The 15,227-nt window shown below is 39.0% G+C and overlaps 1 protein-coding gene across 1 annotated transcript in view; it reads left to right on the top strand.

The window, feature by feature from the left end:
* The window catches only part of lamb1a (laminin, beta 1a), a 41,617-nt gene extending 29,145 nt beyond the window's left edge, over positions 1–12,472 (top strand). The window contains 13 exon segments of the mRNA XM_051100071.1: positions 1,542–1,766; positions 1,857–2,074; positions 2,167–2,263; positions 7,862–8,231; positions 8,320–8,504; positions 8,585–8,826; positions 9,640–9,846; positions 10,040–10,184; positions 10,275–10,482; positions 11,191–11,332; positions 11,445–11,621; positions 11,716–11,875; positions 11,970–12,472. Of these exon segments, the coding sequence (XP_050956028.1) occupies positions 1,542–1,766; positions 1,857–2,074; positions 2,167–2,263; positions 7,862–8,231; positions 8,320–8,504; positions 8,585–8,826; positions 9,640–9,846; positions 10,040–10,184; positions 10,275–10,482; positions 11,191–11,332; positions 11,445–11,621; positions 11,716–11,875; positions 11,970–12,109 (2,516 nt within the window). The 3' untranslated portion in view covers positions 12,110–12,472.
* Positions 12,473–15,227: the final 2,755 nt, after the last annotated feature.

Raw genomic sequence — 15,227 nt, 5'->3', positions numbered from 1 at the left:
AATCCAGCTAAAAAACTAGTTAAAACCAGCTGATTTATTTTAAAACCAGCTAAGACCAGCTATTTCAGTAAAAATCCAGCTAAAAACCAGTTAAAACCAGCTGATTTAGTTTAAAAAAGCTTAAAACCAGCTAAGACCAGCTGTTTCAGTAAAACCCAGCTAAAAACCAGTTAAAACCAGCTGATTTAGCAAACAAAAAAGTTAACAACCATCTGAAACCAGCAAAAACTAGTTGATTCATTAAAAACCAGCTAAAAACCAGCTAAAACCAAGTAAAACCAGCTGATTTAGTAAAAAAAACAACTTAAGACCAGCTGATTCAGCAAAAAACAGTTCAAGCCAGCTGGTTTAACAAAAAGCTAAAACCATCTGACTGGCAAAAAAAGTTATCAACCAGTTAAAGCCATCTAGAAACAGCGTAATACCAGCTGATTCAATTAAAAAAAAACAAACATCTAAAACCAGTTAAAACCAGCTGAACCAGCTAAAAAAGTGAACAAAGTTAACAACCCAGCTAAAGCAAATAAAAAAAGAACATCTAAAACCAGTTGATTAATTTAATTTTAGCTGTTTAAAAAAAGCTAAAACCAAGTGAAACCAGCTGATTTAGTAAAATACAGCTTAAAACCAGCTAAGACCAGGTGATTCAGTAAAAAAAACCCTAAAAAACAGCTAAAACCAGCTGATTTAGCGCAAAAAAAGTTAACAACCAACTAAAACTAGGTTCATTAAAAAAGTAGCTAAAACTAGTTGATTCTTTAAAAAAACAGCTAAAAAAGGCTTAAAACCAGCTAAGACCAGCTGATTTAAAAAAAAGCCAACTAAAAATCAGCTAAAACCAGATTTAGCATAAAAAAGTTTAACAACCAGCTAAAGCCATCTAAAACCTGCTAAAACCAGCAAAAATAGGTGGATTTATTTAAAAAAATGCTAAAATCAGCCTTGGCTGGTTGTCTAATCTTAGCTAAAAGCTGACTTTTTAGCTGATCGGACTGGTCTTAGCTTAAGTTTAGACCAGCCTAAAGTGGCTAAAACCACTTTAAAACCAGCGTGGGAGACCAACCAACCAGCGTAGGCTGGTTTTAGCAGTTTTTCAGTAGGGAGCTGTTAAGCTTTGCTATAGCAATAGACAGTTTAAATACACCATAAATACCCCCTCAATGAAAGTCTACAAGATTTTTGGTGGTTTTGATAGTCCGGTTTACAAAAACCGTAAGTCGGATGAGTACAAAAAGACATAGCAGTCTGAAGGTCTGACCCAAGTTTAGTGGTTTTATCTTGATTGTAGCTCTAGGATGAGATACTGTCTCAAAAGAAGAAGCTTAAATAGCATTTTAGTAAGCTGGCTTATTATTTCACAATATTTAATTTTTTACTATATTCTCGATAATATAAATGCAGCCCTGGTGAGCAAAAGAGGTTTGAAACATTTGTGAACGGTAGTGTATATGGAAGAATATGGTCATATTTTCTCTTGTAATATGTAATTTTGTAGCATTGAGAGCTGTAATTCAACACACTTCCTATTGTGTCACCCATAGGTGCCAGGTGTGAAGAATGCGCCCCTGGTTATTACGGAAACCCACACGAGGTGGGCGGAGAATGCCGGCCCTGTCAGTGCAACAGCAACATCGACATGACAGACCCGGAGTCCTGCGACGCCCGTACGGGCACCTGTCTCAAATGCCTGTACCACACAGAGGGCGAGGATTGCAACCGCTGCAAGCTGGGCTATTACGGCAATGCACTAACCCAGAGCTGCAGAAGTACGTTTATGAAGAAATCAGTGTTTCAATACTGTACATCTAGTACGCATGGCCACTGAGTTTCTAATGTTTTGTCCTGGTCTTTCTCAGAGTGTGTGTGTAATCATATGGGCACTGTTGAGGAGACGTGCCCCTCTCCGGGTAACTGCAACTGTGACTTAAACAGCGGCCAGTGCCAGTGTCTTCCCAACGTGGTGGGCCAGCACTGCGATCAGTGCGCGCCGGACACCTGGAATATAGCTAGCGGGAAAGGCTGCGAGGCCTGCGACTGCGATCTCAACCATTCCTTCAGCTCATCATGCAATGAGGTCAGAGCACCTTCACACAGATATGCCATGTTTGGGAATGTAATAAACTACACATAGTGATTAATCTGTGATTTGTATCCTCTGTGCTGTAGATTATGGGCCAGTGCTCTTGTAAACCCGGGTTTGGCGGCAGAACCTGCCGAGAGTGTAGAGAACTGTTCTGGGGGAATCCTGAGGTCAAATGCCACGGTGAGTTTAGAAAATCTGAAAATATGAGTGCAATAAATGTAAATGACCCAGTCAATTATGATAATAATTTGCAATGCATTTAACCTAAAATAATGTATTACAGTGTATTATTTATTTTTTTGTATTATATTTAGACAAGTTGTCTGTAATATTTGTTTTGATATTAATTATATTATTATTTCATTCATATTATATTATGAAAAACTAACATTTCAAATGTTCATGGTCAGTATGTTTTTTTTTTAAAGAAATTAATACTTATTATTAATACTTATTATTCAGCAAAGATGCTTACGTTTGATCAAAAGTGACAGTAAAGACATTTATTATGTTACAAAAGAATGCTGTTCTTTTGAACTTTTAAAGAATCCTGAAAAAAAGTATCATGATTTCCCAAAAAAAAAAATATTATACAGCACAACTGCTGATAATAATAAACATTGATAATAAAAATAAATATTTCTTGAGCAGCCAATCAGCATATAAGAATAATTTTTGACGGATCATGTGACACTGAAGATTTCAGCTTTGCATCACATAAATAAATTCTATTTTACAATATTTAAACAGAAAACAGTTCTTTAAATTTTTAATATGTCGTCACAATATTACTGTTTTTACTGTATTTTTGATCAAATAAATGCAGCGTTGCAGTCAGCTCACAATTCTAACTTTTTTTCTCAGAATTGCATGATACAAATTCATAATTCTGAAAAAAGTCAGATGTACGAGATACAGAATTGTAGAATTATATCACAATTCTGTCATTTATTTTTTTTCTCACAAATTGCAAATTTATCTTGCAATTCTGTCTTTTTCTCACAAATGTGAGTTTGTATTTTACATTTCTGACTTTTTTTTCTTGCAATTGCAAATTTATATCACAATTCTCAGAATTGAGTTTATATCGCAAGTCTGACCTTTTTTATTGCAAACTGCGAATTTATCTCGCCATTCTGATGTTTTTTTCTCACAATTTTGAATTTATATTTCGCAATTCTAACGTTTTTCTCGCAAATGTAAGTTTGTGTCTCGCAATTCAGACTTTTTTCATACAGTTGCAAGTTTATATCTTGCAGTTCTGATTTTTTTCTTACAAATGCGAGTTTAAATCTTGCAAGTCTGACTTTGTTGTCGCAATTGCGAGTTTATATTTGACAATTCTGACTTTCTTTCTTGCAAACTGTGAATTTATCTTGCAATTCTGACGTTTTTTCTCGCAAATGCGAGTTTGTGTCTCATAATTCTGACATTTTTTAATGCAATTGCAAGTTTATATCACAATTCTCAGAACTGTTAGTTAATATCGCAAGTCTGACTTCTTTTCTCGCAAAGTGAATTTATCCCATAATTCTGACTTTTTTTCTCGCAATTTCAAATTTATATCTTGCAATTGCTTTTTTAAATTTAGTGGCAGAAATGGGCTTCCATATGGTTATGACAGTAATCCGAAAACTTATTTTGTATTCAGAAAATATCACACCAATAAAATGTGCAGAATAAGTCCAAGGAAATGGGAAATGTAGTTGTTTTGATTTCATTTTAAAAAGTAAACCCCAAATAACACAACTAAACTCATTTTGCTGACATTGCAAACACGCCAGTTGTGAGTTCTGCCAATACCCCAGACCATAAAAACTGTAGGCAACCCAGTTTTGTCGGAATGTCTAACAGAATCCATTAGCCCTCGGCCCACACTTAGATTCGCCCCAGATGTGCACGACCATGACAAACTCGTGGGTGGATCTGTCGAGGCCTTGCAATATCCCCTCTACTCCCACAATGCACCTTTGTATTCGTGGGCTTTCCCCTTACGGGGCCATTAGTGTCCGCCGCAGTGCTCCTCCTCAGAAAAGAGGCTTTGTCCTCTCTCTGACTGCATTTGTGGCTATCTTTGGACATCTATTTGAACTTGATGAAGAATTTGAGGTCCTGAGCAGTGACTATCTACAGATCTCCTTCAAGATCATTGTGACGCATTTTATGAGAACTTCACTACAATCTCAGCCCAATTAACAGCTCATTTTCAAGGGTGATGCATGTAAAATACGATCCACCATCAGCATTTTCAACACTTTACAAGTTGAGATTTCCAGCGAACAACTTTTCTTTTATGGTCCATGACATTTTTTGCACAAACTATTCCTCTAAAAGCCATTTGACCAGGTTTGGACTCTCTTTAAGCAGATAAAGCGGTGTGCTAACAGAGATCTGTTCCACCCCCACACCCCTCCGATTGTTTGTAGAGTCCTGATGGAGCAGGAAGCCCCCTGTGTTCCTCTAAGATCCAGTTACCCCTCTTTAACCCTCGTGTTGAATCGCCTTCAATATGCTCTTCCCTCTTTCAGCACAGGATTGAGCGTTTGTTCAAACTGAGCTGTGCTTCATGTGGTTTCCTGGTAAATACTAGTTTGATAATCTTGCGAAATCCCTTGCATTGCGTTTTGCCCAACCACATCTGTGTAGGTCTTGTAGGTTGTAGTTTAACTTGCACATTTTGCCTAGAGGTGTCTATCTAGTGTTTTAAACTAGTGGTCAGGCATTTTTATAAGTGAAATGTTCCTTGAATTCCACCTAAACTCTAAACGCCCTTGTGAAAGGACTGATAGCCAGACATATTAGTTTCAACTCGACCAAAACGTAACGTTTCCTCCCATGCATGGTGATGAAAAACAGATGGAAAGGATACATACATTCCTGGATCAGACAACCATGTAAAACATGCTTGTAAATGAAAACGTACCGACAGTTAGATTTGAACGTACTGTAGATCTTTAGTTGGTTTGAGACTAAATTTATCAACAGAAATTGGATGTTGGTCATGGCTGGTTACTGTTTACACAAATCTGGCAAATATATCACGAACCCAGAAGTTGGTGCGTTTTTAAAGGCATAATTTCCTAGAGCTTGTTAACACTTTCATGAATGTTTAACAGCAATAAAATGGACTTTGTTATTACAGAAGTACCTCCCGAGTGGTTTAGCCTGGGAGTCTGTGGTTCTTTTCGGCTGATGTGAGGTTTTAAAGATTTACGTCCCCATGCCTTAGCCATATATGTCTATGTAAACGATTGCAGAGTATACAAACGCACTGCATTGCATTCAATCTTACACCCAGCTTTTGAACAATAAAATGCAGGTGTGTTCCTCAGGCACTAAAAGCCAGAGTTTTTGTGTCTATTGTAAGAGTATAAATCGCTACTAAATACTACCCATCACTAACACAAAAGCACCTACGCCTGTTACCGTCTTCAGGGGTCACATTCACGGTATTGTCCCAACAAGAAACACCCCCGGTGCCGCCTGAGGCCCCTTGGATAATAGCAGGGATTAGCCTCCGAGATAATTCCCTATCTCTAGTAGCTTGTATGCATTAGCGGCCTTAGGTGAAGGAGTCTTTTCCTGTGGAATGTGTGTGTAATCACGTCACACTGGAATGCGTTTTAAGTAAATGAACCGTCCCAGACAGGGTCCCCATTCACATATTGTATGTGTCACATGTATTGTCCTGGGTTTTCCTTGGGGGTCAAAAAAAAAGTGCTTGTCTCTGGTTACCTATTTACCCATAAAGACATGCACTCTGTTACAAATCCTAGTGAGCTACCAACCTACCTAGGCAGCATAATTTTTCTGCCTCTAATGCCAAGTTTACACTGAAAAGGTGGCACAGAAGTGCTTCTGAACTGGCATTTAAGTCTTTACAAAGACTGCACAATGCAGCTGAGAGGTGGCATGAATGCATTGACACTGTAATTTTAATGGTATACTTGCATACTAGAGGATGATGTGGTTTAGAGCAGGTATAATTTAGTCTAGCTTTAATGTAGCCATAACTTGTAAGCTGTGTCAGGATGCCTTAAGATAATTTGTTTTGCCAAAATTTAAAGCATCCTACTTGGAGAAGACAATCTCATGGTGAGATTTTTGTCTGATTTTGTGTTTACGAATTGCAGATTCATAATCTATAATCCTAATTCCTGCAAATGCAAATTTTGTTTAGATTTTTATCTGAATTTATATTTACAAATTGCAAATTCGTAATCCTTGCGAATGCAAATTTAGTTTTGAGCTCAGAGTTTCTGATTTGAAAAACATGTTGAAACATGATGGATGCATGTAAGGTCATTTTGTTAAATGAAATTTTTTTCTACATGCAATAAAAGTTGCTAATACAAAATATGATAGTATTGTACAATTACAGTAGAATATATAATGATTCAGGTTATGACAACTTCATGAATTGAATAAAAACACAAAAAATGCCTTAAGATTATTTGTTTTGGCCAAATATTAAAGCAACGACAATCTCATAGTGCAATTTTTGTCTGATTTTGTGTTTATGAATTGCAAATTCCTAATTCATAATCCTAATTCCTGCAAATTTGAATTTTGTTTTGATTTTTGTTTGATTTACAATTGTTATTGTAAAATAAGATTACTGTATCATGAAATAAGATTTGGCTTTATCCTTTTATAACTTACCAATATTGCAAAGATATCTACATACTTGTAGGCTTGGTAGTCGCTCAGTCCTGTGTAGTGGCACTGGCATGTGATTATTATTTAAATTTTTGAAAGGGTAATGAATGTTTTTTTTTTTTTAATAGATAAAATATAACCTCCATTTGGATCATCTACTGCTCAGTTAGTTTTCCTGTTGTTCTAAGTTTTTGTCATAGTATCGGTTCAGTAGTAGTATCGTAATATTTTAGTCAGATATCATGACAACACTAATGTAGAGCATTTAAAATCAGTCACTTAAGCTACAAATCTGGATAAGATGAAGTTATCTTTGCCGCAGTAGGCAGCTAACTTGTTAACTAGATTTTGGAATAGTACTAAAAATATGTGTTGAAAATAAAAAAATAGAATAAATTGATAAAAATTGATAAAAAATAGAAAGGGTTTTTAGATTCTTTACATGTTGAACATGGTCTTGATGAAGGTTAACAAGGATGTTACAACTCCTAGAATTATTTTGTGGATGATTATGTTTGTTTAAGGGCCTCACGTTAGGTCATTGCTAGCGTGGTGTTTGCTAAGTGTCTCGTCTGTCATTGTGGGGCACTTATTGCCTTTTGTTCACCAAACACTCGGAGTCGACGCTAGCAGTGCAGCCCTAAAGTGCGCAAACAATCTTTTCCTTCATTCTTGCACTCCTCCCCCTGACTTCATCACTCACTCTTTCAGCTCCAGGCTAATAAGGTCACAGTAACTCAAAGTTTGCAACTGTTGACAGAAAATGCCATAGTCACTGAGCTGTTGTCTTAAACATCTTGCTCATAGCATGCTTTTGTGACCCAAACTTTGCTTCTGGTAGACTTAAAATCAATAGAGTAGGTTGTTTCTGATAACAAGCAAAATATATAACTCTGCTTTGCGTAAATCAGACGGGCTGACTGAAAATGCTAATTCATTCTCTGCCAGTAGGAGGTGCTTTTGGAGCAGCTTCCCCGGTAACTATCCAGACCAATAGACAAACACCGACCAGAAGTTAACTTTGGGTCAGGCGCATGCGTCTGATGAAACTGTCAATAACCCTGAATGAACTTCCATGTGTTTATTGCTGTACTTAAACCTTGGTGTTCCTGTTTTTAGCATGTGATTGTGACCCAAGAGGCATCGCGGAGCAGCAGTGCAACAAGGTCACAGGTCACTGCGTTTGCGTGGAGGGCGTTTCCGGGCCCCGCTGCGACACTTGCGCTCGAGGCTACACAGGCAAGTTCCCAAATTGCGAGCGCTGCCACCAGTGCTTTGCCGAATGGGATGTAATTGTGGGCGACCTCACCAACCAAACCCATAGACTGGTCCAGAAGGTCAATACCATCAAAGCCACCGGCATTACAGGACCCTACCAGACCACCATCAATAACATCGAAAGCAGCTCCAACTCAATCCGCAACATCTTAGCCCAGAATCCAGCCACTCAGCCTCTAACGGAGATCCAGGGACTTCTTGAACAAGCTACGTAAGTTGCTCAGGATGTGGAAGCAAGTGTACATACATCTCGTCAGGTCTCATGAGAATAATCTGTTGAATTTATCTTCTCTCTTAAGTGCCTTGATGGCTGAAATGAACACCAACCTTAACCTGACGGAGGAGACCTTGTCCGAGATCTCATCCGACAACAACAGCACGGATACCAAACTGAACTCCCTCAAAGAAGAAGCCCAGAAACTAGAACAGACGGTGAAAGAACTTCTGGAACAGGTGGAGTTTGTGAAGAATTCAGACATTCGAGGTGAGTAGCATCACTTAAGCATCACTTTTGTTGAAAAGACCCAGACAAAGCAACAAAGCACCATGGTTTTCCATCCACAGGGGCCAGAGCCAGCATGAATCGATACTACGAGCAGTCCCAGATGGCGGAGATCCGTGCGAATGCCTCCACCATTGACCCAGACAACCTGGTCAATCAGTCTGCTACCCTGCGGACAGAAACGGAGGACTTGATGAACCAGACCAAAGAAGAGTTCATTCAAAGGCAAGATGAGTATTCGAAGAAACTGGATAACCTCGCTGGACAGCTGGAGACTCTGGACCTCTCTGAACTTAGCGAGAAGGTAAAGTAGACAACGGATTGATGTCTCTTACTGAAATATGTAGTAGAAAACCCATGATAGATTTACGTTATTTTAAAACATTCACATCGTTTTATACATATTTTGGACTGGGCGGCACCATTATTTTGCTGACGTCAAATGGTTGCACTCTGTGAGCTACTGGCGCTACATGTTGCTATTTTTACCGCACCACAACTCAGAATATAAAATACTGATACGATGCCACATCCTGCGGCTTTTGGTTGCAATTTTCAGTCGAAGGGCGACAGGAGAAGCGATGTAAATCTTCACTGCTTTCCTTGCAATAAGAAGAGGAGAAAAGAATGGGAAGATGCCTGTGGACGAATAAAACTTCCCAAAGACCTGCATCTTTGTTCTCTCCACTTCAGCCCTGATTCCTTTAAGGCTTTTAGTAAACCACAGCTACTGAAGGAGCTTACAAACAGCAGAGATGAGAAATGCTAGATGCCATCCTGGCAGGATGTAAACATGCCGTATCAGTATTTTATTTTCCGAGTTTTGTTGCGGTAAAAATAGCAACTGGTAGAGTAGTACCAAAATATGTAATGTAATGCAGTGTTGTGGCATCCTGAAACTCATTGAATTTATTGTGAGTGACAACACATTGACCGTTGGCAGACATGTCAACGTGTCTGGAGCGGTCGAATGTGGCATCTACTTACACATATCTATGCTAGTAACTGCACAGCAATTCCCTTGGAATCACACATAATTCTCCAGTATCGTAGCAGTGAGTTTTGCACATATAAATATAAAAACCTAGTTTTAACTTTGTGATCTCTCTCTGGATAGACATGTGGCAGTCCAGCTGGCTCAGAGAACTGTGCCGACTCCCCATGTGGAGGCCTGAGCTGTGTGGATGGGGAAGGAAACAGGAAGTGTGGAGGAGAGGGATGTGAAGGCCTCACCACGTTGGCCCACAATGCCTGGCAGAAATCCAAAGACTTTGACCTAGAGATTATCAGTGCTATGGAGGAAGTGGACAAGCTCTCCAAAATGGTGAAGTTTCTCAGATGATACTGTATCTGCTACTGATATGATGAAAGACTGTGCAATGCATTTTTCTAGAAATATGCTTCTGTTCGGAACTTCTCACTGTTGAGCACTTGATAACTGCTGAATGCTTTTGTGTAGACATTGTAGGCATTCATTTAAGAATTTCTTCTTTAAGAGTTTTAATTTGTATGTTCAGGTGTCAGAGGCAAAAGTAAGAGCAGATGAAGCAAAACTTAATGCTCAAGAAGTGCTTGCAAAAACCAATGAGACTAAAAAGCGCGTGGACAGCAGCAACGAGGAGCTACGCCAACTCATCAAACAGATCCGAGACTTCCTCACTCGTAAGACACGCTAAGCAAGTTTCCTTAAAATTAAGTTGCTTGGATGATCAGATCCTTGAATTTTAACTCCTACTCTATCTGGTTCTCCAGAAGACGGAGCGGATCTGGAAAGCATCGAGGTTGTGGCCAATGAAGTTCTGCAGATGCAGATGCCCACCACACCAGCCCAGCTCCAGAACCTGACCGCAGAGATCAGGGAGCGCGTAGGAAGCTTGACAGACGTCGAGGACATCCTCAACCAGAGTGCCGCTGACATCCTGAGAGCAGAAAGCCTGCTGGAACAAGCCCGCAAGGCCAGGTCTGACTATAAATTGTTATATATAGTATAACATATATAATATTTTTATATTAATCAATATAAAAATAGTCGTTAGTGGTAGGACTAAAATTGATATACTTTTTAACAACAAATGCTTGTCTTGCACTAGCTGGACTTCACGCATTACATAGTCACATTGGAAAGATCACGCTTAATGTACGTGGAAGTACCAACCCAGTGTTTACAAAGTGAATGTGCAAAGAAAGTCAAACGCCCTTTACAAAAAAGGGAAAACGATTTTGAAGAGATGGAGTTTTTCGTCCTACCCTACCTTTTTGAACAGAGCGAAGACACATGACCTTTCCAATGTGATTATGTAATGCATAAAGACCTAGTGCATGAGTAAAAAGTATAAAAAATGTTATTTTGGTTTGAAAAAGACAGATCGTTTCGTTAGATAAAGACCCTTATTCCTCGGCTGGGATCGTGTAGAGCCCTTTGAAGCTGCATTTTGGACCTTCAACCCATTTGCCACCACTGAAGTCCACTATATGCAGAAAAATCCTGGAATGTTTTCCTCAAAAACCTTCATTTCTTTCCGACTGAAGAAAGAAAGACATGAACATCTTGGGCCACTGGTTGAGAACCACTGCACTGAAATGTACCTTATCTATGGAATGTGGTAGCATTGCCACCTAGTGGCCAGATCATTGAATAACATGTTTGTATATACTCTAATTTTCACAGGAAGGAGGCAACGGATGTAAAAGACACAGCTGAGATGGTGAAGGAGGCCTTGCAGCAGGCTGAGCGCGCACAGAGTACAGTAACCGAGGCATTGAAACAGGCCAGCGCTGACATCAAGGGAACACAAGACTTGCTGGTCACGGTAAGTCTACATTACCAAAGAGACGATTTTAGGCTTGCTTTGGTCATTATCAATGTGCTACAATTTGGAATTCTTATTTCAAGCCACTTTATGTGACTCTTTTATACAAAAGGTGGAATCCGAGACGTCTGATTCGGAGCTAAAACTGAGTAACGCCACCCGAAGGCTCCTGAAGTTAGAAAGCGACGTAGCTCTGCTAAAAGAAAAGGCTCTTAACACCTCCACCAGCGCCAGCAGCACAGAAAAAGAGGCTGAGAGCATCAACGAACTGGCTGAGAAGCTCAAAAAGGTGCTTGAATTACCTGGACTTGTTATGAAATCTATGGTATATATGGTAAGGTTTGCATTTGTAACCTCCTGTGTTGTGGTGGACTTTTATGCAGGATCTGGATTCAGAGCTGAAAGACAAGTACAGTAGTGTTGAGGAGCTGATCACGCAGAAGGCTGAAGGAGTGGCCGAGGCCAAGAAAAGAGCGGAGAAACTCCAACAGGAGGCTAAAAATCTGCTGCTACAGGCCAGCGACAAACTTCAGCTTCTAAAAAGTGCGTCTATAGTGCATTTTGATATTTTATGTAAAGCAAATATTACTGCATCAGCATGAAAAGTGTTTTCTGAACTAAATTTCTGTTTTTTCAGATCTTGAGAAGAGCTATGATGAAAATCAGAAGCTGCTGGAGGACAAAGCCAATGAGCTGGTGGATCTGGAGAAGGCTGTGAAGGAACTGCTTCAGGAGATCAGTCACAAAGTCACCGTCTACAGCACATGTCTGTTTTAACACTACAACAAACTGCTTTAGGAACATATATGAAATTACCTTCTGTGTCAAATCACTGAGAAGGTTTTGTGAGTTTTACATCTGTTACAGCTAGAGTTTTGCCCATATGTTTATATTTGAACATTGTATGGAGGGGAGTTAAACACTTTTATGACCACAAGAGAATGTAATTTCGATTATGTTATGAAAACAGACCAAAGAGTGAATGTATGATATGCCCAACATAACTATGAGACTGCAATTATTAAGAGCTCATTGTTTCAATTTAAGATTAAAATAAAAGGTAAATAATATAAAAGTGATTTTTTTAACTTTTCATTTACTGATATTGGGACCAACTTGTAATTTCCATGATAATTCAATCAGAATAAACTCAAGTTAGTAAAACAGTGTGAAACTGTGTCATTGTTACAGTGTGAATACAATCTGAGCACATCTTTGCATTCTTAAGATGGAAATAACAGAGGAGACTTGAGTATTGTGGAAGAATCACTCTTTATTCAAAAATATTGACTGCTGTAGACCAGGGCTGGTCCTGTACTGAGATGATGAAGCTTTTAGGCTGTGATTCACTTTGTTCATTAAAATAACCAAATCATAAGAGTCATTTGCTCGTGAATCAGACACTGCTTGTGCTGTATATGTTATTACATTATAGTGAGTTTAAGTTATGCTTAACTAACTTCATTAAGCGAAAGACTGTTTTAAACTGTTAAATTCGAAATTTGTGAGTTTTTTTTAACGATTCATTAAAACAACCAAATCATAAGAGCCATTTGCATGTGATTCAGACTACGCTGATTGATCTGTATGTTTTTTAATCACTATAAAGAAGTAGTTCATAAGAGTCATTTGCTTTTGAATCGCTATTTCATTATACTGAGGTTATGTTTATCAGGATTTAAGGATTTATCAGACTGGTCTAATCTAGTATGTTCAAGAGCTTTTTTTTCTTTTAGATGATTTAATAACCAAATCTAGTTATTTGTTAGCGACTAAACTACTGATTACCGCAAGACGATATGAAGACACATTTTCTTGCTGTTACTTCATAGTACAGTCTTTTATCTCAGTACATTCAATTTAGACTGCATTCACGACACGTTAAATATGATTTCTTTTGGCGTGTTACTGTAGATTGGAATAAGCATCACTGGTTATGAACGGGCCGTAACAGACGCACCTTAAGACACGGATAGTTATAGGAACCTCAAGGCACCATTACAGTGCCTTAAACCCCCAGTGAGCAAGCCAAAGGCGACAGTGGCAAGGAAAAACTCCCTACAAAATGAAATGTAGGAAGAAACCTTGGGAGGAACCGAGACTCATCTGGGGGGACCCATCCTCCTCTGGCCGGCACATATAAAAATACTGCCTATTTTACCTGTATTTCACAGGACTTACCTGTACTCTACAACACTTACCTGTATTTCACAGGACTTACCTGTACTCTACAACACTTACCTTTAGTCTACAACTCTTACCTGTACTCTTCAACCCCCCTAACAACTGTCCTGAATGCACCTGTATGTTGGCCATGGCATTGAGATGGTCCTGTGCTGGTCTGTGGCTGTGTGTGCTGAACTAAAGGGTGATTGGGCTTTACCTGTTTTGAGAAAACTATCGTCAGTGCTTATCAAAATGATCCTGCAGGCCCCCACAACTGCACATTATGTGTGTCTCTGTTACTGAAATATCAATTCAGATCTCACAGTGTCTACAAATGACCTGATGAGATGAAACAGGTGTGTAAGTTGAAAGACAAACTAAATGTGTAGTGGTGGGGGCTATTGGTCACCTACCTGTACACTTATTACCTGTGCATTCTTACCTTTACTATACAACACTTACCTTTGCTATATTACTCAATACTCTATAACTCTTACAGTGAAGCTCCAAATGTAGGTTCTGGAGGAGACTCATCATTCATTCCTGCTGATCATTATTATGAGCAGCTGTTATTGCGTCATCCCAGCGTCAATTCTTCAGAATCCCTTCACCTCCCTGTTTCCTCCTGTATTTCTGTTATTCTTCCTCTATGCAGTACCACAATGTGGTGATTGAACTCAGAGCTCAAGCTGAGCCTTGAGTTCGAGGCCTGAGCCTCCACTGACAACAACAAGCCAAGTTGGTTTGCCATTATCCATCAGGACTGGATGGGCAGGCAAACTCGTGAATAGTATTTTTCCATCCTTTAGTGCAGTTGTTTTCAGTTTTGATCCAGTCGTGTTGTTTGTGTCTTTTGTCTGACACACTCGTTTCAGTTCATGAAGCTCTCTCAGGATTGACAACCACTGCTGTAGTGAAATACTTTTCTCCTACAGCACTTACCTGCTCTCTGATGAAAACAAGTGCTCGGTGTAAAACTCAGTGTTCGAATCACTTACACAGTGTTCAGCAGCACATCTCTGACTCTACAACAACATTTCTGGAAGATTCTACACCAGAAATCAAATGTGCAACTTAATAAATTAATTGAATATATAAATGAAAATATCAATTTTGTTTACTGTGTAATGTCAATGGCAAGATGCTGAGCGCCATCTCGTGTCTGTATCATCATACTGCAAACTTATTTTCTGATCCAGTCATTAGATTATAAGCAACAAAACGTTTTGGACTGAGGTAAAGTGATCTAAAAATGTTTATAAAAGTACAAACAGCAGTAGTGCTAACGAATAGTCTAGCTTTGGCTCTTCGGGTGTCATGGAAACAAATCTACATATCAATAATAAACGTGATTTGGCTCAATTCGCTTCATACGGAAGCACCATTAACGATTAAAATGACTGATATGCAAATGAAACCATTTCCACAATATGAAAACGCTAGTAAAGTAATAATTTGATCACGGACTCACCAGCAGCTGCAGATACAGATGTGGAGACTGAAGCAGCACAAGTTCAACCGTCGATGATTCAGTTCAAACCGCGCACTGTGACGTCATAAAATGATAATAGAACGTTCGCGCTCCCCATTCAACTCAATTTACTCATTCACTGAACAGGGAGAAATATCAACAAATACATAAAACACTTCCTGTTCCCCCAAAATAAAAAGACCCATTCCAAAACTGATATAAACATCTAAGTTCAAAACTAGGTTTTCAATAAAAACT

The sequence above is a fragment of the Labeo rohita genome, chromosome 25 (genome assembly GCF_022985175.1).
Source record: "Labeo rohita strain BAU-BD-2019 chromosome 25, IGBB_LRoh.1.0, whole genome shotgun sequence".
Classification (NCBI taxonomy): Eukaryota; Metazoa; Chordata; class Actinopteri; order Cypriniformes; family Cyprinidae; genus Labeo; species Labeo rohita.
The sequence above is the reverse complement of the archived record's forward strand: the minus strand, read 5'-3'. Positions and strand labels throughout refer to the sequence as shown.